This window comes from Danio rerio, chromosome 1 (genome assembly GCF_049306965.1).
Source record: "Danio rerio strain Tuebingen ecotype United States chromosome 1, GRCz12tu, whole genome shotgun sequence".
NCBI classification, from domain to species: Eukaryota; Metazoa; Chordata; class Actinopteri; order Cypriniformes; family Danionidae; genus Danio; species Danio rerio.
The window spans coordinates 7342999-7366810 of record NC_133176.1 but is presented as its reverse complement, the minus strand read 5'-3'; the positions used below and the strand labels follow the sequence as shown (position 1 = coordinate 7366810).

The following is a 23812-nucleotide window of genomic DNA, read 5'->3' as shown; positions in this document are numbered from 1 at the left end:
CAGAACTATAACTTTAACATAACAAAAGAGAAATGCTTTTCTGTCGCTACAAGTGTGAATTGCCCCATTAAGTGGCATCAGCAGTATCGGACAGCCTTCAAAAAGGCCGACAGATTAAACCAAGTGCTACTATTAGAGGAAGAGTTCCTGAAACGGCTATGAGAGTTAAAGGATTTGAAGTAGAAAAGAAAAAAGACTGCAATTCAGTCAGTTTTTCTCCTCTGACGGCGTCCTGAACTGAACTCTGACTGGTTTTCTCAACACATTTAAAGGAACGTTGTGCTCTTGACAGCACTTTAGGTGATATTAGCCATTATGTGTGTTTTTTTTTTGTACTTTTTGTTTGTTACACATTACTTTTTTATGATTTTTTAAATAATCAATCACATTTAAAAACTGATATTACTTTGTTTTCATTTAGGATTTTCATTAAAGTACATTTTAGTTCCATATTAGTGCTGTTGCTGTTTGTAATAAGGACATTTAAAGCAGTAATTGTTAGTTACAGAGACATTGGTTTATGTAAGATCAAAATATGTTATTAAACTATTATTTTTATGCAACAGTCAGGTTGCGTGTTAATTTGCTATGTGAAGAAAAGGAAATAATTTATTTTTAGCATGCTGATTTATGGGAAATCATGAATATAGGTCTATATAATCACCTTGCAATTTTGAAAGTATTGCTCCTTTTTTGCTTTGAGCAGGCTATCCAGTTCATAAGATCAGGTCAAACTTTTTTTTAAAATTAAAATCAGTTGTATACTGTGTAAAAATTATAGGTGGGCATAGGTAAATTTGAATTCTGCCGAAGGCATTCAGAATATGTGTGCCACTGCTACCCAAATAATAAGTCTTTGAGAGCGGGTTTCCAAGCCAGGTGGCGCATTAGACCAGGGGCTCATCTCCTGTTTCCAAAATGCATCACTAACTGCTTGAGAAACTGTTCTTCTGTGAAAATTGGTGATGAAAATAAATGATGTTCAATAAGATGTACTTGTGTTTACTAACTGTTTATTCAGTTAAAAGTGAATTTTGAAGTGTAGGCCTACATAAGCTGCACACACCGATTATTTTTAAATTTTTTTTATTATTATTATTATTTTTATTATTATTATTTTATTTTTTTTTATTTAATTTAATTAATTTATTTTTATTTTTTATTAATTATTTTTTATTTTTTTATTAATTTTATTTATTTATTTATTTATTTATTTATTTATTTATTGTTTTTAAATTTTATTTTTTAAATTTATTATTATTATTTTTTTATTTATTTGTTTATTTATTTATTTTTTATCACCTTATTTTGACTAAAGTCATAACTGAACTAAACTGAAATGGAATTAAGACATGTGGAGTATGCAGATATTAGTGGCATTATTGAAGTAAACACTGCAATCAGTAAACATCGTCATGTAAGACTTTTCGCCATATTTTCTGACAAGATCCACACACGCAGCTGTCACTAAAGGACTGCACAAACACACACGCATCGCGAAATGGGAAGTTTTTTTCTTTCCATTTGGCATGCGTTTCCATAACACTCACCACCAGTTCTTACTCCTTATATGCGTCTAATACCCCAGTTTGTCACGGGGGCATAAATGAAATGTTCATGAGTGAAAGTGAAACTGTCGAACTGCAGTTAAAGTCAGGCATCCTGCTGATTTAATTCAGAAGGGCACTTTTTTGGCTCACTGGTCAGGTATACGTCTGCGCTAAAATATCAAGGTAAAAGTCATCATAGCTTGGGTAGAATAGACTCAGCTCCCAACCCAACTTTGAGAATAGATTAACAGCGATTATTTTTTTTTATCGCGCTAAAAAAGTGTTACGTTAACGCAGCAGGTTAACGCTGATAACAACCCACCACTCGTAAAAATATTAAATTTTTTAATGTTAATATTTATCAGCTATAGTATATCGGTTATCAGCTTCCAAATCTTAGGAGTTGTCCATATTGACATCGTTCAAAAAACCTATATCGGTGCACCTGATATATAAGAATTTAAACCTGACAAGATTTTAAGATGCATGTAGATAGTTTTTTTGGTATTGCTAGTGTAACTGAACAATTGATTTCACATTGTCGTTTTACACTGCTCATGCTCATCTTTCTTTTAAATATTCTGGGGCGATGCTATGGAATAAACTGCCAGTGGATATTAAAAGTATTACAAATGTGGTTAGTTTTAGTTATTAAAGCAGATTGTATGTTGATGAATTTTAAAGTATGGTTTAATGGTTATTTGTGATTTACATTTACTTTGTCAGTGTATACGTGCTACCGGGAGTAGTATAATCTGTACTTCACATCAAAGACCACAATGGAAATAAGTTTTGTTTTTAAAACTTTATTATTATTAGTAGTAGAAGTAAAACTTTATTGTCTTTGACAGGAAATTTGTTATGGGCATCGCCATATTGCTGCTGACATTCACTAAAAACAAGCAATAAAAACAATACAAAATAAAATATTGTGTATATCCTTGACTAATTAAGTGTATTAATTTATTTCTTGTCAAAAAAAATTATGAATATCGATGATCAAATTATTTATTGCGCAGCCCTACTTTCAACATCTTTGTAATTTTGCCATTTGTAATCGTGTCTCCTGCATTACAGAACAGTAACATAAGGTTTCTCTTTTTGTGATTTCAGGTCTCAAGAGGTCTTCCGCCAGGCGATGTCCTCCTCCTCTACGTCTACTGTACATTTAGAGGTGCTTCCTGTTGCAAACAAGCTACGCTACGAAAAGAGCCTCATCGGACAGCTCTTCAACAGCACCGAAACAAACCCTGCGGTTCCTAAAATCAAGAGTCCCTTCTTGGTTCGTAAACTTACTCCAAGTAATACAGCGACGCCGTCGCCTGAGCCTGCTGCCTCACAAACCCCACCCATAAAGGAGGAGGAGCTTCAACGTGCAAGACACACCCCCGTTGAGTTGAATCATCAGAGCAGCACACCTTCTCCTCCCGTCAGCACATCACCTACACTGAGGGATCACAGTGAAAGCCCGGCTCTCGCTTCAGTGGTTCATATGGTGACCAAAAAGGCTGGGAAGAGAATGAGGATTGATTTGAAGAAAGGTAAGAGGGATGGCAAATCACTTCTGATGAGTTCAAGAAAAGTCATTAGGAATGTATAGGTATATGTGTTTGAATGGTCACGGTTTATGCGCTCCAACAATGAATACAGTCAGTCCACATATAAAGTCTAGTCACTGGAGTGAGGCAGTACGAAATAGTTCTGCCATGTCATCCTGCAGCCCAAGACTGGCTACTCACTGAAGCTAAGCAGGGCTGAGCCTGGTCAGTACCTAATGGGAGACCAGTAGAAAACTAGGTTGCTGTTGGAAGTTGTGTTAGTGAGGCCAGCAGAGGGCGCTCAACCTGTAGTCCGTGTGAGTTCTAACGCCCCAGCATAGTGAAGGGGATCCTATACTGTCAGTCGTATGTTAACCCGAGGTCTTGACTCTCTGTGGTCATAAAAATTCCATGGCGCTTCTAGGGGTGTAATCCTGGTGTCCTGGTCGAATTCCCTCCATTGGCCCTAGCCCATGATGACCTCCCAATCATCCCTATTCACTGAATTGGCTCTATCACTGTCTCTCCACTCTCCCAATAGCTGGTGTGTGGTGAGCGCACTGGTGCCATTGTCCTGTGGCTGCTATCACATCATCCAGGTGAATGCCACACACTGGTGGTTGTGTGGAGAGACCCCCCTCATGATTGTGAAGTGCTTTGTGTGTATGGCCATACACAATAAATGCACTATATAAATACACATTACATTACATATTGCTGTTGTCATTTCAACTTAGTTCACAGAGCTCGCCTTTTCTGTACCCGTATCAAACGGTGACCCCACAACTGAGGTATGTACTGAACTGTGAATTCAGTGAACTGTTACACCCCTAACAGACAGCATTTCTGTATGAATTCATACACTGTAACACAGTCATTTTTTTATGATCAATTAGTTATGACAACATATGTATTTGGTTCATTGTAACTTGTTAAAGTTAATCATGTTTTAACTTATTTTGTATAAGTTATGCAAGCTATTTTAAATCAGTTTAACAAAATACAAGTTCAATGGACTTTCAAGGGTGATTTGATTAAGCCTAAAAATAAAAGGCAACCAGGATTTGTTTTTTTACAGTGTAGGGATACTTAGCTTTTTTTGGCCAATAAAACTAACAATTTCTTGTCATCATGTTGATCCTGATGCCAATCATGCAAGCTTTATAAAATAAATATATGAAAGCTTTCTGTTGGCCGTCCTGTTGACTTGCAGGCCAAAAACGACCCATAAAATTTATAATATAATTTCAAATAAAATTAAACATAAAAGATGTATTTTTATATGGAAAAATTTCTTCCTCAATATTTTTTGTGCACACAGGGGCAGCGCGTCCATAGAGGCGACCTAGGGCGGCAGAATAGAGAGGGTAGCCTAGACACTACCCTCACCTCTCGCACCCTCAGTTATATCCGCGTCTAGGGCGGCATCCGTGACACTACCCTCACCACCCGCGCCCTCAGTTATATCCGCGTCTGGGGTGGCAGAATAGAGATGGGGCGTCCGCGACAGTTCCCTCGACAACCCCCCTCCCCCAATCCCTCCACCACCCTTCCACCGCTTTCACTTTAGGCTTGAGGGTGGCGTGACCGTCCTTTGCCTAGAGTGGCAGTTCAGCTTGCTCCGGCCCTGTGCGCACAGAATTCTGAGACAACACAAGGGTTAACTGATGGTTCAGATTTTTTTTGATAAATTAATACCACTGATTTTAGTTTGGGTATATTATTTACTTTAATATTAAATATTTTTGTTGTAACTATGAAACAAATAATAAATAGATAAACTTTTTACTTTAAAGTCACTTACATTTAACATTTTACAACAGGGTTTTACCTGAAACACTATTCATATTCATTAATTCATTCATTCATTTTCTTTTCGGCTTAGTCCCTTTGTTAAACTGAATTCGCCACAGCGGAATGAACTGCCAACCTATCCAGCACACATATATATATATTGTCAACATCTCAAAAAATGTGCTTTGGTGTTCCTGACCCTTTAAGAAGAGTAAATTGTGATTTTATTCAAACTTCAAGTGTATGAAAACGTAATATGTGAACATCTCCTAAGTGGAATTTCATGTTGATTTTGAGCTTGAATTGTGAAATCTCCATCCGGTTGACCATAAGGTTGAGCCACGAGCCGTGTGATTTAACCCATGTCAGAACTGCAGCAGAGCACCGTCTGTACTTGTTCTCTCCTGCTTTTCCCCTTTCACCTTTCTGCCTTTATCATTCCCCTCGGCTGATTGACAGCTGCTATTGTTTAAAACTTTAATGTCAGCTGCTCTTCTGGGACTGGAGATTTCATCATTTGCCATCTTTAGTATGCTGGATTGTCCGCTATCCTCTATGACATCTCTCACTCAAGTGTGTGTGGGAGAGAGAGGGAGCAATTCTCAGCTTCAATGAGCACACGTGTCCCTGCAGATGAGAGGCTCAGGGGAAACGCTATCTTAGCATGATTCTTTAAGCCTTTTTTCCTCCTTTCTTCTTTTATTGCATTTCTGGGTGCATCTCATGAAACATATTCAGGTCTCATTTCACCCCCAAATTAAAGGCAATGAATTTGGATGACTGTTTATTTATGTTATTTTATAAAAAGTACAAACAATTCCTAAAATTTGCAGTGCTGTAATGTACAAGTGTATCAGTCTCATTGCCAATATAATGTCGTAATTGTGGAATAATAGTACTCTGTTGTGAAGGTGAAGTGAGTATGTTGTTATTTTACTTGTCTGATTTAACATGAATAAATAATATAAACGAATAAATAAAAAAATAAATAAATGGATGAACAAGCAAACAAATCAACAAACAATCAAGCAATCCAGTTTTACTAGCATATTATAGTTGGAAAAAACGAAATATTTTTATTTATAAAATGTGTTATTTATAAAAATCTAAAAATGTTTTAAATAGTAATAAGTTTGCAATAATACATAATAAAAATACATCCAATTAAAAAAAAAATATATATAATTGTTATAGTTATAGTTATATATAAGTATTTTAATATATGCGTTGAATGTTAAAATAAATTTACATTTGTATTTAATGAATATGTAAATTAATAACATTATTTGTATTGTTTATACAAATAATAAAAATGCATCAAATTTAAAATAAATATAATTTTATAATTATATTGTAACTAAATATTATGATGTATGCATTGAATGTTAAAATAAGTTTACATTTGTTTAAATAATATTAAACAAATATGAAGTTTATTAAATAATAATAATAATAATAATAATAATAAATAAAATAATAAATAATTTCGCAGCAATAAATAATAAAAATACATCAAATTTAAAATAATTATAATTGTTATATTCATACTGTAACTAAATATGATAATATATGCGTTAAATGTTAAAATAAGCTTTGATTTGTATTCAATAAATATATAAATTAATAACATTATTTGTATTATTTATATTTACAAAATGTGGTATTTTTAAAAATCTCAAATTTAATTAAATGATAATAAACAAATAAAAAAAATTTATTAATAATAAATAATTTTGCAGCAATAAATAATAAAAATACTTCCAATTTAAAACAATTGAATTGTTATATTTAAACAGTAACTAAATATTAGAATGTATGCATTGAATGTTAAAATAAATTCACATTTGTATTTAATAAATAAATATATAAATTAATAACATTATTTGAATGCTTTGGAGCGATGATTTACAAATGAAAAAAATAAAATTGTAGTATTCCTCCTGTACAGGAAATAAAATATATATTAAAATATTAATATTCATGCTTTGAATATTAAATTAAATATAAATGTGTTTGCAGTAAACTTTTTAAAATGACAAAACAAATATTATAGTAATGATAATCTAAATATTTATAAAATTCATTATGCTGTGTATGCAATAAATTTGATGCAATACATAAAAATGCATTTAAAAATAACAAATTCATACTTATTTTATGATTTGAATATTAAAACAAATAGTTCATGTTCCATAAATATACCCCTCTTCATATTTAGTAGAAATGTGACCCTGACATGCTTTTTAAGGCGTATTCTTTCAGCTTCCTCTTTTCCACTGCTTTCCACTTCCTCTCATCATTTTATTTTTCGGACCACACCTTTTGTCATTGTTTCCATCTCTCCTCTTTCACACCATCTCTCTCCCTCTCTTCTCATCCTGTATCCTGCTCTCTGCTGTAGATGTGTTCACGTGTGAAATTAAAGTGCAGAGCTGTCTAATCCCCGTAAGGAAACATTTATCAACGTGCAGGGGTGGAGACGAGCCGGAGGTGCTCAAACCGCTGCCGAGAAACCCACAGCTTAAACACAGGCTATCAGTCCAGAGCCTCCGTCAGTGCACTGTTGACCTTTTGACCTCAGCTCAGATCAGATGAGTTTGATACAGTCTGCTAGAGCTGCTCCCTGTATGCTTGCATTATATTGGACTATATATACAGCGGAGAAGATAAGTATTGAACATGTCATGTTTTTTTTCCCTGGGAATAATAAAGGTGCTGTTGACTTGGAACTGAACCAGATTATGTTAAAATGCCAAACAATGCAAACATAAAAACAAAACAATCTGAAAAATGAGTTCAGTGGAATAACAATAGAATGGCACAAGGAGATCGTACAGAACTACTGAAATAAATTCAATACCCTAAATAAAATGGCAGCTTAAAGACAACTCTCATATGGAGAATAAAGTCACATACATTGCTCAGGTGTGAGTTTTTCCACAGATTTCAAAAGAGTGTAAAAATCCTGATGATTCTGTGGGTCTCATCTGTCAAATCTGAGCTTAAATTAGTATTTTCTGTCGGATTTGGATCAGGTGAATGGCTGGGCCATTCTACAGCTTGATTTTCTTTCTCTGAAAGCATTTGAGAGTTTCCTTGGCTGTGTTTCGGATCATTGTCTTGATGAAATGTCCACCCTGGTTTCATCTTAATCATTTGCTAATGTATATGTTGGAATGAATCAGCTAATATTCATTTACACAAACGAAGGGCAGAAGGTTGCTAAAGAACTGCTGAAGAGAGATTTCAGCTGCTGTCTGGGCTTTCACTGTCTTTCTACATCTCCCTTTCTTCATATGTTCAATACTTTTTCCCTGCGTCATTTCGTTTTATTATGCACTAAATGTATTTTATTAAGCTTCATTTGTAAATTAATTAGTTTAGTTTTCTTTGCATATATGGATTTTTTTCGTTGTTACCAACATCCAGGCAAAATTTCAAGTCAACAGCGCAGTTAGAAATATGTTTTCTGAGAAAAATAGTGCCGTGTTTAATACTTATTATTTCTGCTGTAAAATAATGCATTACAGTAATTGGAATTTTAAAAAAAATTAAATAATGTAAATAATTTAGAATAACAAAATATTACTATCTATCCATTGAATATTGGATTGATTTGAATAGTATAACTTCATCTTCACACTGTGGTAAAAAAACTGAGGCACCATACCCAATATCCAAAACACACTTCCTTCTTGCACTTATGTGGTGATGGATATGTATGCTGATGTTTATAAATATGTGAAATGTGTTGGGGGGGAAAAAGATTTTATAATAAAACTATATTATTCAAATCAATTAAAAAATATTCAATGGATATATAGTTATATTTAGTTATATGTTATATTATGTTATATATGATATATATATATATATATATATATATATATATATATATATATATATATATATATATATATATATATATATCATATATATATATCATGTTATTATTTTCATATTTGTTGTGTAAGTGTTTAGATAAAATTTATTAGATACTCATTTCATCTGTAATGCTTAATTTTACTATTTAAAAGACATGAATAGTAAAATATGGTAATATTTATATATTTGTTTTTTACGTAAAAAGAACTTTCATTGATATTATTTTTGACAAAACTTAAATATTAAAGATAAAAATCTAATTTAAATGTTTGTTTTTTGCATTCTGAATTTTATTCACAGTTTGTTTGACAGGTTTTAAACTGAAGAGCACTGGAAAAAAATCAAACTTGTTTCTCAATTTTTTTAATTTACTTTTATTTTACATTTGAATTTATTATATATTACTTATTTTATTGTATTTTACATAGAATTTTAACCTTATTATATATTATATATTTTAAATTTTTTTTATAAAATATAAACTTTATGTACATAAATGTTTAAATTTAATTTAATTACATTTTTATATATTTTATTTTATATTTTATAAATGTTATATTATCTTATATATTTGTACAGATTGTATTACTTCTTTTCTTTTGTAGATAAAAACTTAATGTACATAAACATTTTAAATCATTTACATTTTAAAACTAGATATAAAAGCTTTTTTATTTGTACATTTTTAACATTTTAAAACTGGTTTAATTTTTATTTGATAATACAATGAACGTACAGTAAGCGTACACTGTTTCTTGTAACAGGAACCTTTGAATAATTTTATTTTAAATCATACAATACTATAAAATCTGCTTAAAAATTGGTGTGGCCTTTGTTTTCCTGACTTTTGAGCATACAGCAAACTAGTAAAACCCTAAGACTCCATTTGTCTGCTTCATTGGGTCATTAAATGCATGTTGAATGTTTCTGACCTCTGTCTGCAGGTACGGAGGGCCTCGGTTTCACTGTGGTAACCAGAGACTCGTCCCTTCATGGTCCAGGACCCATTATGGTCAAGAGCATCCTGCCCCGCGGAGCTGCTGTGAAAGATGGCCGGCTCAAGTCTGGAGACCGAATCCTGGAGGTATTACATGCTTCCATCACCAGAGAAATGCAAAATCGCAGCTTATTTATAAGACATTAAATGATGCTATTCCTATGCCAGTCATGCGATTTAAAAAGGCATTGCTTTAACACTAGAACAGCCAGGGGTCATTGTATACAGTTGAAGTCAGAAATTATTTGCCTTCCTTAATTATTAACCCCCCTGTATATTTTTTCCCCAATTTCTGTTTAATGGGGAGAAGATTTTTTTCAACACATTTATAAACATAACAGTTATAATAACTCATTTATTTATCTTTGCCATGATGACAGTACATAATATTTAGGTGTTTTTCAAGATACTAGTATTCAGCTTAAAGTGACATTTAAAGGCTTAACTACACTAACCGGCCATTTTATTAGGTACACCTTACTAGTACCAAGTTAAATCCACTTTTGCCTTCAGAACTGCCTTAATCCTTCATGGCAAAGATTCAACAAGGTACTGGAAATATTCCTCAGAGATTTTGGTCCATATTGACGTTATCGTATCATGTAGTAGCTGCAGATTTGTCGGCTGCACATCCATGATGTGAATCTCCTGTTCCACCACATCCCGAATGTGCTCTATTGGATTAAGCTCTGGTGACCGTGGAGGCCATTTGAATATCTGCTTGTGAAGTGGTGACGTATGTAATACTGTTTCCGGGTCCAAGCCGCCATTCATTTGAGTGGAGAAATCATTTGTTTATGATCACGTTTTATTTCTATCACACATTAAAGTTAATTTTATATAAAGTCATAGTGTACACAACAATCTCTGGGCTTGCTGCATAACAAATACCAAAAATTTAACAATTTATAGAAAAAATGAATTACTGTCTGGCCATCGGATATTAGACATGGACATACATATTGCGATCGTGATTTTCGAAAGTATTAAATCGCTCTGTAAATGTTTATTATTACCATTTCATGAGTCTCTCCATTCATTTGAATAGAGCGCTTGGACCAGGAAGCCGCTTCGCGTGACGTCACACTTAACAAGCGGATAGTGAACTCATTGTCATGTTCCTTGTATTGTAGAATTGTAGCCTCAGTTTACTGTTCTTAACTGAAAGGAGTGGAACCCGGTGTGGTCTTCTGCTGCTGTAGCCCATCCGCCTCAAGGTTGGATGTGTTGTGTGTTCAGAGATGCTCTTTTACCTCAGTTGTAACCATTGGTTCTTTGAGTTACTGTTGCCTTTCTATCAGCTGGAACCAGTCCGGCCGTTCTCTTCTGGCCTCTGCCATCAATAAGGCATTTGCTTCCACAAAACTGCCGCTCACTGGATATCTTCTCTTTTTCTGGCCATTCTCTGTAAACCCTACAGGTTTGGTGTGAAAAACTCAGTAGATCAGCAGTTTCTGAAACACTCAGACCAGCCCGTCTGGCACCAACAACTATGCCACAATCAAAGTCACTTAAATCACCTTCCATCCCCATTCTGATGCTCGGTTTGAACTGCAGCAGATCGTGTTGACCATGTCTACATGCCTAAATGCATTGAGTTGCTGCCATGTGATTGGCTGATTAGAAATTTGCGTTAACATGCAGTTAGACAGGTGTACCTAATAAAGTGGCCGGTGAGTGTAGGTTAGATTTTTCCAATATCTCACAGCCCTACTGTCTGTCACATTGTATCTGGCCATGAGATTAATTAAACATGACCCGTGTTGGATCTTGGCACAGTGTAAATGGGAATATGGTTCTGCTAATTTGAAGGTTAAAATGAATGGGTTTTTTCTGTTACTCTAGGTAAATGGAGTGGACATCACTGGACGAACACAAGAGGAGCTGGTGGCTATGCTGAGGAGCACCAAACTAGGAGAGACCGTGTCCTTGATAGTGGGAAGACAAGAAGAGTTTTTGCCCAGAGAGCTGGTAAGAACAAAGTTTAACAATTAGGGGTATTTTTATAGCAAAGACTATAGAATATACAAGACATGTCTCTCATGTAGTTTTGAATAGGGAAAAGTGTAACAGTCAATATGGCGAATGAAGCCCCGCCTACTAATCCAGGAGCCAATCATTGATCGCTATAGACTAACGATTCGATGGGGGAGGGGCGATTCAAAAGTTCATTCATTCATTTTCCTCAGTGTTGGGCAGTAGCGTCGCTACAAGAAGTGACGCTACTAGCTTAACTACATTTCTCAGTAGCGTGGCTGGAGCGTCGCTACTTTCTATATCAAAAAGCTTTTCAGTAGCGAAGCTATTTTATTAGTCAAGTAGCGCAGTAGCGTCCACAAAGCTACATTTACAGATCGCGGATCAATAAGTGACGGCACAGACATTCACGGAGATGTGAGGCCGGTGTGTAGCCAGTGATAGTAAATCCATATGATGGCTAAAATTAGGAATTCTTCTTCTTCCTGTTTTATGGTGTTCGACAACAAACTTTTTGGTGCGTTACTGCCACCTCTGGTTGGCGATGTCGCCAACCGAAACTTGCTTGATGGAAAGATGACTGAGGGAGAGGAGTTATTTCTGAAGCAGGACTCCTTGTGAACATACCTCGAGAAGTACATGTTAAGATGCAATAATTTATTTATATATTATTCCAAAACATTCCCTTTACTATAGTATTTGTTTCTGTTTAGTACAGCTTATTATTTACAGTAAATAACTGAACTGAACTACTCTGCCTCATATGGTTCATTGGCAGTTTTATTGATCACTAAGATATGATTGACTTGGATTTAAGTTGCTTTGATTTCAAAATAAAATTTGCAAAAATAGCTTGGATGTAGCTAAGCTACTTTTGCCTTGTAGCTTTTAGCTTAGCTTACATTTCCTAGCGGGTAGCTTTCAGAGTAGTTAAGCTACATTTTAAATAGAGTAGCTAATAGCTTAGCTCACTACATTTTTCAAGTAGCTTGCCCAACACTGATTTTCCTTCGACTTAGTCTCTATTTCAGAGGTCGTCACAGTGGAATGAATCGTCAACTATTTGTTTTACACAGCAGATGCCCTTCTAGCCGCAACCCAGTGCTGGGAAACACCCATAAGCACTCATTGACACACACAATCAGAAACTACATCCAATTTAGTTCATCCGATTCACCCATAGCGCATGTCTTATGGATAAAACTACATTACCCATGATGCTGTGCAGAAAATTCCCCCAGGGAGTCACACCTTAAAAAGATCAGAAGGAACAATAAATGCTGTAATGGAAACGTTTGCTTTCAAACAACCAAGCAAACAAATAAACTAACACACATGTACGGCGACTAAATCATCCAGACAAATCGATAAAAGCCCATCATTCTCCTCTCTTCCACTGAATGTGTTGAATCAGCTTGTGACAGGAAGTTGTGCACACGACTCAGCAGTTTGACAGGAAGTCTTGGTCCATCTCCTCTGCCAGATGTTGTATGTGTGTTTATTACTGACCCCCTTCAAAGCACCTCTGTTTGTCTTCCAAACATCAGATCTATGTTCAAATCCAAACACTCATCACGGGAAGATGAAGCACATCCCTTCATTGTGTCTCTGTCTATCTTCAGTTCATTTGCACTGCAGTGTCTGCCTATCAAAGGCTTTGGGCTTAGACGGGTCACTTACAATGTATTTGCCTGTTATGCATGGGATGCCAAATATTTTTTAATCACTCTTGGTGACAGTCATTTCTTCCATGCATTACTTCCTCAATTACGTTTTTTCATATCGGAGAATACATACAGCAGGTGTTGCAAGTGCTTATACTAGAAAAAAGTATTATTCTGTCGTTTGTGAACGGTTCTAAGGCTCTGTTAAATCTGTTTTATCTATCTATCTATCTAAATCTGTTTTGTATATGTATATGTGTATATATATATATATATATATATATACATATATATATATATATATATATATATATATGTATATATATATATATGTATATATGTATATATATATATATATATATATATATATATATATATATATATATATATATATATGTATATGTTTATGTATATGTTTATGTATATATATATATATGGCGAGACAGTGGCGCAGTAGGTAGTGCTGTCGCCTCACAGCAAGAAGGTCCAAAGACATGCGGTACAGGTTAATTGGGTAGGCTAAATTGTCCGTAGTGTATGAGAGTGTGTGTGAATGTGTGTGTGGATGTTTCCCAGAGATGGGTTGCGGCTGGATGGGCATCTGCTGCGTAAAAACTTGCTGGATAAGTTGATGGTTCATTCCGCTGTGGCAACCCCAGATTAATAAAGGGACTAAGCCGACAAGAAAATGAATGAATGAATGAATGAATGAAAATATACAGTTGAAGTCAGAATTATTAGCCCCCTTTTGATTTTTTTTTCTTTTTTAAATATTTCCCAAATGATGTTTGACAGAGCAAGGAAATTTTCACAGTATGTCTGATAATATTTTTTCTTCTAGAAAAAGCTTTATTTGTTTTATTTCGGCTAGAATAAAAGCAGTTTTGAATTTTTTAAAAACTATTTTTGGGACAAAATTATTAGCCCCTTTAAGCTATTTTTTTTTTCGATAGTCTACAGAACAAACCATCATTATAGAATAACTTGCCTAATTACCCTAACTTGCCTAGTTCACCTTATTAACCTAGTTAAGCCTTTAAATGTCACTTTAAGCAGTATAGAAGTGTCTTGAAAAATATCAAGTTAAATATTATTTACTGTCATCATGGCAAAGATAAAATAAATCAGTTATTAGAAATAGGTTTTTAAAACTATTATGCTTAGAAATGTGCTGAAACAATCTTTCCTCCATTAAACAGAAATTCGAGAAAAAAATAAACAGGGGCGCTAATAATTGAGGGGGGCTAATAATTCTGACTTCAACTGTATATATATATATATATATATATATATATATATATATATATATATATATATATATATATATATATATATATATATATATAATAATTTTTTTTTTTTAATCAGAGAAGAGTTTTTGTTATATAAACATTGATGAAGTATTTTGTTGATTGTTTGCTGTCTCAGATAGATGTCTTGAAGAAGAGCAGCTGTATGTCATTGACTCTGACTATTATTGGACCATTAATTCTTGTTAGGCACAAAAAGCATCATAAAGAGCGGCTCTGCAGTATCTATTCAGAGAAAAACCTCCTCCATTTTGCCACCCTATTCAAATTCAAAGTGGGTTAGCTGTGCCACTGCTTAGCCAGGGTAAATTATGGCAGAAATGCGACGGCAGGCAAAAGAAAAAAAAAATGACACACTCGGGAGAAATATTTCTCTTTTCAGAAAATGGAAGAGTATGAAAAGATATAATGACAGTGTTGAGGAGATTTCACCATCTGTCTTTTCAGAGGATATGAGTGTGTGCGCGCATGTACGTGTGTGTGTGTGTGTTTCTATTTAATTCCAAATGCATGCATCTAAACCTGAAATACCCTCCATAAACACCCACCTTCATACAGTATTAATCAGTTTCTTTAACCACCCACTGTCAACATGAAATATACGGTCTTAATTCCCAAAGGCAGATTTGGCTAATGATCAGCCATTAGCAAAAATAAAGCATCTTTTATAACAGTCTTCTGGACTCCAGCATGGCAGACACCATAAATGTCCATCCTGTTGGCGGTTAGCGGTGTCCGTTTAGAGATGGAGCAGTCGGCGTGGCTTGTGTTTGGAGATTGTTGACAGAGTTAAAGCCTTGTTTTTCTGACTCCAGTCCATTGGGATTGAGTCTCTGTGCTGATGATGTGTTGGTGACTGGATATCCTGTATGTACACATCACATATGTCGTCAAAATGTCTGGCTCTGCTGGAAAAATCCTAATAAAATGATCAGATGCTGCTAAGCTGGTTAACTAAGAAAAGTTTGGTTTGATTTTGAATAATAATCAGCAGAGATTAATTAATTACATTTTTTTTTGTAGATGAGGGGAAGGTATATCACAGAATCTAGTCATGAAAATGGTTGTGGATGGAAAGTGGCAACATTTGGATGAATACATCAAAATATTTTAAATCAAAGTTTAGTAGCAGTTTATGCCAGTCATAAAAACTGTAAAGACTGCATAAAGACTGCATAGTCCCCCTAAAAGTACTATTTTATGCTGTTAAATTGTTTTGTTTTTGTTTTTATTTTTTGTTTTGTTTTGGAGTTTTATGTACAAAAATAATACATTTTATTCTATTTTATTTTAGAGATAAAAACTTTGCATATAAATATTTTATTTAAATTTATAGTATATATTTTACAGGGAAATTTAAATTGTAACAAAAAAGAAAAGAAAGAGATTTTGTTTTAGAGAAGTTTTATTTTTTTTATTTAAACTCAATTATTTTATTGTAGAGATAAAATCTTTAGGTACATACATATTTTATATTATTTTATTTCATTTTATTTTATTTTTACACATATATTTAAATTATAACAAAAAGGAAAAATAAAGATTTCCTAAAAATAAAATTTTATGTTCTATAATTGTAAGAATTAGTTTGATAAAATTTTATTTTGAATTTAATTTAATTACATTTTTCTTTAGATAAAAGTTTTACGTACAAAAATTATTTAAATATTTTGTTTAAGTATTTTATTGTTTTTTATTATAGTTAAAACCACATACCTATTTTTAGAAATAAAATCTTTATTTTTATAAATATTTTAAATTATTTTATTTTATTTTATTTTGCAGAGAAATTTAAGTTATGGAAAAAAATGGAAAAAAGAAAGATTTACTAAAAATAAAATTTCATGTTGTTGAATTGTAAGAATTTATTATTTTGTATTATTTTTTATTATTTTATTCTATTTTATTTTATTATGTTTTTAGAGATAAAAGTTTTCCGTACATAAATAATTAATTTTATTGTATTTTATTTTAAAGATAAAATCATTATTTACATTAATAGTCAATATTATTTTTTTACAGAGAAAATTAAATTATAACAAAAAGGAAAACAAAAGATTTCCTAAAAATAAAATCTTACATTATTAAATTGTAATTTTTTTTAATCAGTTACATTTTTTAATTTGTCTTAGAGATAAAAGTTTTACGTACACAAATTAATTTTATTGTATTTTATTTTAGAGATAAAATCTTTAGTTACAGAAATGTATTATTCTATTTTACAGAGAACATTCATATATACGATATATCTTCATATCATTTATTTTAAAAGCATTTGAAATGCATACAAATTGTTGTGTCAGAATTAATTTCCCTTTATCAGACATACACAAGAGTCTGTTTTACAAATGAATATTAATGAGCTTGCTTTGACAATCTATACATGTCTAAATATGACCATTGCATTAAAGCTAAGCCGACTGAAACCGCTGTCAATTTGTCATGTACTGTGAGATTAAATGAATGCAGTAGGTGGAATTAATGTCTTCAGCAACATATTAATTATACCTGCTAGCCAGTAGCAATGAATCAGCCAAACATCAAATTAAATTGTACTACTTTTTTATGCCCACTAGACATCCTTTGGCATTTTTTCCAGCATGCTCTACTAAAACTGCATTTAATAGGATGATAAAATAACTGTCTAGTGATTTTTGTGGTATTTTACATGATCGAGTTCTCTCATCCAATGCCTCTCAATATGTCTACTGCTGTGCATCTGCATTATGTGAGGCAAGCATGTCTGAATTCATAATACTCATTAAATAATAGACAAAAGTACCTGGATGACCTACTATCAGCGTGCTATTTAAATGCGCATGACATGGATACTCACCCCTTGTGTTTAAAGGGAAGGATGGTTTAGCGTTTTACCAGATCCAGCACCACATGTATTGGTTTGTTTCGTATTGATGTCAATGCAAACAGGCAAAAGATTCAAATTGAAGACAATTCATAAGCTTGACTACTCATTTTTTTTGAGAATCAATAGTTTTATACAAGGTGCACTTTCAGATTTAAACCTTTGCTGGATGTTTTTTCTCACTTATTCAGAACACTATAGTTGTTAAACGTGATTTCAGACATCCCAAGTCTCCCGGAAGTTCCGGGAGTCTCTATGCATTTGATTTGCGGGTCTATATAATGCCCGCAAATGAGTGATAATCTCCCGGAAATCGTGCGTCTCCCTCCCAGTCCTCAAATAAGTTGTGCACCCTTCTCACCCTGGATCCATCTACAGACACGTTTCACGCACTACCAACACAGCCCCCCCCCACCAGAATTATCGGCCTGACAAATTTTAATTGAATGAACATTTTTTAGTCTTATTCCTTAATGCCCGTGTGTCCTGCTGTGTACGAGCCTTTACCCAGAATAGAGTACAGTTGAAATCAGAAGTTTACAAACACTGTATAACCATTTAAAAAAAAAAGTCAGAGGTTAATGAGACTAAACTTTTTTTTCTCTTTTAGGTAAGTTAGGATTATTACATTTGTTTCTGTTCTGCTTAATAGCAGAATAATGAGATATATATATTTTTAAAAGATTGTTATAAGTTTTCTTGAAAGTCAAGTTTACATACAATAAGATTATTCTGCCTCTGAAAAAGCTCAGATGATGGTGTCAAGGTTTTGGAAGTTTCTGATTGCTAATCGACAACATTTGAGTATTCTGTAGGCACAACTGTAGAATAGTATTTAAAGTAAACCTCAAACACACTGCTTCCTTGTGTGACAACATGGGAAAATCCACAAACCAGAATCAACAAAACAGCCAGATTACAACTTTCTAAATTACACTGGGAGAAGAATAATTGTTGGAGACATGTCCTGTGGTCTTAATGACCAGGTCATAATGACCAGTGTTACATTTGGAGGACAAAGGGAAAAGCTTATAAACCTAGCAACACCATCCCAACTGTGAAGTATGTGTGTGGCAGCAGCATCATGTTGTGGGGCTGTTTTGCTGCAGGAGGGACTGGTCCACTTCACAGCATAGATGGCATCAAGAAGAAAGAACAATATGTAGAAATACTAAAGCAACATCTCAAGACATCAGGCAGGAAATTAAAACTTGGCCACAAATTAGTCTTCCAAACAGACCATGACCCTAAGCATACTGTCAAATTAGTTCAAATGTGCTTTAAGGATAACAGAGTGAATGTTTTGGAGTGGCCATCACAAAGCCCTGATCACAATCTTATAGAAGATTTGTGGGCAGAGTTGAAAAAGCTTGTGCGAGCAAGACTGCCTACAAATCTGAATGAGGCACACCAATTCTGTCAGGAGGAATGGGCCAAATTTCCTTCAGACTATTGTGAGTAGCTTGTGGAAGGATACCCAAGACATTTGACCAAAGTTATACAGTTTTAAAGCAAAGCTAAAAAAAAAAAAAAACAACAACAAGGAAATGTGTGTAAAAATTTGACTGTCTAGAAATTAATAAAAAAAATCAAAAAAAAAATTAATCTCACTATTCTGGCATTTAGCAAATGTAAATAATTTAGGTAATCCTAACAGACCTAAAATAGTAAATGTTTAGTATGATTTACCATCAGACATACAAAAAAATGGTTATGTTCCTTTTTTAAAGTGTATTAAACTTCTGGTTTCAACTGTAAATACATTTAGATAATTTGCTTTAATAATTACTATTGGAATGGAAGAGACTTCCATTCCAAAAAAGACACAAAAAAATTTCTGACGACAATCACCTCCTGCACCTTTAGGTTTAAAAATGCAAAAAAAAAAAAAAAAAAAAACATTTCTAATAATCATCACTTGGGAATTATTAAAAAAAAGATTTGAATATATCCAGAGAATTTCTAATAATATTGACTTCATCTATACATTAAAAAAAGCTAAATAATAGCATGTTCACAAAAATAAAAACCAACACAACCATTAATTAAACTCAAGCTTAAAACTAAAATTTACAGCACCTTCTAAAACAACTCTGCAATAAAAACTAATTGAAAGATTTAGAGCCGTATTATAGTGCAGTGGTGTTTGAGCTGTCAAGAGTTTGATGCCGACAGGTTTGTGAGTGAGGATGGGGGGTCGGACGCCACATTGCACTGAATGTGTTCAGAGGAAGTGAGGTCGTGCTCTGGACTGGTGGAGCATTTACCCGTCCTTGAGATGCTCTTAATAATAATTCCTCTTCCCACACGCAGGAAGTGTGTTCTGCTTTGTCATGACCTATTTAATTATTTTCGTTATGTGGGTCATGGCCACTTATTTCCAAAACCAATATACTTTTTGTAGTTGTTGTTTAATGCTGCGAGTAATATGAAAAGTGTAGATGCTTTCGTGTATAACAGATGGCCTCCTGACATCAATTCTAATTTAGTTCAGTATCTGGGTTAAGGTGCATTGACTTGCAGCCAGGGGCATCAAAACACATTTCCCATGGATTATTGTTGTGTAAATGACACAAAGACTTCCTTTCAAACATGATGTGTGAAGCTGAGGGTTTTGCACAAATATGGACAGTTTTCTAGCTCTGGATATTTTCTTGATGTTTTGCTTATGTTTGTTTTAATATGTCTTATTAAAGGTTTAATATAAGGCTAGCTGATAATAGAACAATTTGTGATGATGTTAATATGCATTCATAGTCAGTTTCTGTAGTACAAATTTAGTTTAATAATGTTTCAATATTAAATGCTGGAATTATTTGGCATTATATGGGTACGTTAAATCATTAGTGTTCATATAAGGATTTTTCTTAAATATACATTTATTGCTTAATTATTTATTGCTTTATTTGTTATTATTGATGACTTATTAATACAATTCGTAACAAAAAAAAAATATTATTTACATGTAATAATACATATTACTAATATTGTTTATAACAGTTGATGTTAGCAACACATTAATAAATAATAGCATAGTAATTAATAAATAATGCCACAATAATAATAATAATGATAATGATGTTGATAATAATAATAATTATTGATAGAACAATAAGTGAAATATTAATTAGTTAATTGATTAATTAATATAATTAATTGTGCTTCTTAATATTATTGCATGTATTAATGCACATTATGAATGTTAATTAATAATATTTCTCATAATTGTTGACTTTAGCAACACTTTGTAATAATAATAACAATAACAATAATAATATTAATAATAATAATAATAATAATAATAATAATAATAATAATAATAATAATAATAATAATACATACATAGTTTTAATAAGTTCAATATTAAATTTTAATATAAATGGGATTATATGATGGAGATTTGTCAAATCATTTAATTCATAATGGTTTTTATTAGAACTTTTTTAATATGCAAATATTGGTGAATTATTTACTGTGTTATTTGATGCTATTGATAGAATATTAATATAATTAATGATACAAATTAATACTAATATTGTATAAATGTTATAAATATTCGCAGCATATTGTAATAATAATCATAATAATAATAATAATAATAATTCTTAAGTAGTTTAATAACATTTTATTATTAAATCAATATTAAATGCTAGAATTAGTTAGCATTATATTAGCATTAAATGGTTAGTGTTCACAATGAGGAATGTTCGTTTCATATGCATCTGTTGCAGAAACTATTTATTACATTATTTTTTACTACTGATGACCTATTAATTTAATTGACAAATTGATAGTATTAATATTATTTACATGTATTAATGCATATTTTTAGCGTTAATATTACTAATATTGTTTATAACTGTTAATGTTAGTAACACATTGTAGTAGTAATAATAATAATAATGATGATAATAACATTATTATTATTATTACTATTATTATTATAATTATGAACAACAACAGTTAATGTAGTAATAAATAATAATGAACATATTACATAATATTAGAAACATAATTTTTATGTTAAACTTTTATAAATTAAATTATTAATGTTAATATTAGGAATGTGTTTTCATTAGATTGTACATTTGTTAATATGCATCTTGCTAAAGAAAATGTTATTAGTGTTAGTAATGATAACATATTATTATAATTAATTATTCATATTATGTATCATTGCATATTATAAATGTTAATTACTAATACTCCTTATAACTTCTGATGTTATTAACACATTGTAATAATGATAATAATTATAATTATAATAATGATGCATATTAATATTAACATGTGCTGCATATTAAAATTTCTCATAAATGTTAGCTACATGTATTATTATTATTAATAATAACAATAACAACAAAAATAATAGTAATTATTATATTAATAATAATAACACACATTTTTTTTATTTATTGCTGTTGTTATTGTTATAACAATAATTATTAGTATAGTAATAATAATAATAATGTTTATAATGATATTTTTATTAATACTACTACTACTACTACTACTACTACTATTATCAATAATAATAATAAAAATAATAATAAATATTATTATTATTGTCATTTTCTATTAATTTGAATAGATTTTAGACATAGTTTTAAAAATGTAAGTACATTAAGTCAATACTCTCAGTACTAATAATAACATTTTAATGTTTATATATTTGTAACTAATTCTGTTGCTGTAATACGTTATCAACCTTATAAGGTTTTGTGATTGTGTGTGTGTGTCTTTGCTGAGTCAATGCTGTTTTTACATCATTCCTCTTACTCCAAACACTGATCCGTCTGTCCATTGTCAAAAACGTTTTTTTTTTTTTGCTTTTAACTCTAGTTACTCGTGCGTTTTAGTTAAAACACTCCATCATACTGTGTATGAGAGCATATATGAGTGTGCCCTCAGGAGGTCTTCATGTGCAGTCTGCGCTCAAGTGTTGATAGGACCACCGGAGCGGCATCTCAAGACAATCTGATATCCTCGCCGGGACCAAAATTTGACCTCACTCACAAACAGGCCTTTATTGTGTGCTAAAACTCTGATTTGTGGTCCGCCTCAGGCCATGTACGACACATTATCATCAGTAAAAGGACACGCTAAAAGGACTACTTGAAGCTTTGCCCCATCGCTCCTCTTTATTTTTCATCATTAGCTCTTACTTAATGCTTTTTGCCCAATTTTTAGCTTCTACAAAGTCCTTTTTGTTCATTTCCCCCCCTGGCCCATTTTCACGGTAGCTTAGCAACAGGCTAATACTGGTGTTTAATGTGGTTTCCTGAAGGATGTCAGTCACGCTTAGCTATTGTGTTTTACTTACGACAGGGGTGTCCAAACTCAGTCCTGGAGGGCCGGTGTCCTGCATAGTTTAGCTCCACACCTGCCTGGAGCTTTCTAGTATACCTAGAAAGAGCTTGATTGGCTGGTTCGGGTGTGTTTGACTGGGGTTGGAACTAAAATATGCAGGACACTGGCCCTCCATTATCGAGTTTGGGCACCACTCACTTAAGGTTTTCTTGTTTTGTATGATTAATGCAATAGACAAACTCCCAACCTTAGTCACACGGGTTCCTGGTTGCAAAAGGAGACCGGTTGCAATAGCAAACATGTCGTGTTGTGCGGTAGGATACCAAATTCGAAAACGTTACTTTTACCATGGGCGAAGCAGTGGCGCAGTAGGTAGTGCTGTCGCCTCACAGCAAGAAGGTCGCTGGGTTGCTGGTTCGAGCCTCGGCTCAGTTGGCTTTTCTGTGTGGAGTTTGCATGTTCTCCCTGCGTTCGCTTGGGTTTCCTCCGGGTGCTCTGGTTTCCCCCACAGTCCAAAGACATGCGGTACAGGTGAAATTGGTAGGGTAAATTGTCCCTAGTGTATGAGTGAATGTGTGTGGATGTTTCCCAGAGATGGGTTGTGGCTAGAAGGGCGTCTGCTGTGTAAAAACTTGCTGAATAAGTTGGCGGTTCATTCTGCTGTGGTGACCCCGGATTAATAAAGAGACTAAGCCGACAAGAAAATAAATGAATGAATGAACTTTTACCGTACACCACACTGCGTTTAATGCCAACCTCCGTTGTTTTTGGCTAAAAGGGAGCTGAATGGAGTGAGGGACCTAATTAAAAATTAGGTCACATCACTCGTTTTTCATTGAAGCAATAATTTCAGCAAAAACAGGAAATATAGTGAATTAAACTGTCGACACTGAATGCTAAGAATGAAAAGTGAAAGTGTAAGTT

The 23812-nt window shown here is 32.9% G+C and overlaps 1 protein-coding gene across 11 annotated transcripts in view; it reads left to right on the top strand.

The window, feature by feature from the left end:
* The window catches only part of pard3ba (par-3 family cell polarity regulator beta a), a 291161-nt gene that overhangs the window by 121467 nt on the left and 145882 nt on the right, over positions 1 to 23812 (top strand). For all 11 annotated transcript variants that reach the window (XR_012401677.1, XR_012401655.1, XR_012401915.1 and 8 more), the window contains 3 exons: positions 2664 to 3091; positions 9712 to 9851; positions 11610 to 11735. Coding sequence is in view for 8 of the 11 variants with exons in the window: in XM_017355769.3 (XP_017211258.1) it covers positions 2664 to 3091; positions 9712 to 9851; positions 11610 to 11735 (694 nt within the window). In the remaining 3 variants the exon portion in view is untranslated. The remainder of the gene's footprint in view (positions 1 to 2663; positions 3092 to 9711; positions 9852 to 11609; positions 11736 to 23812) is intronic.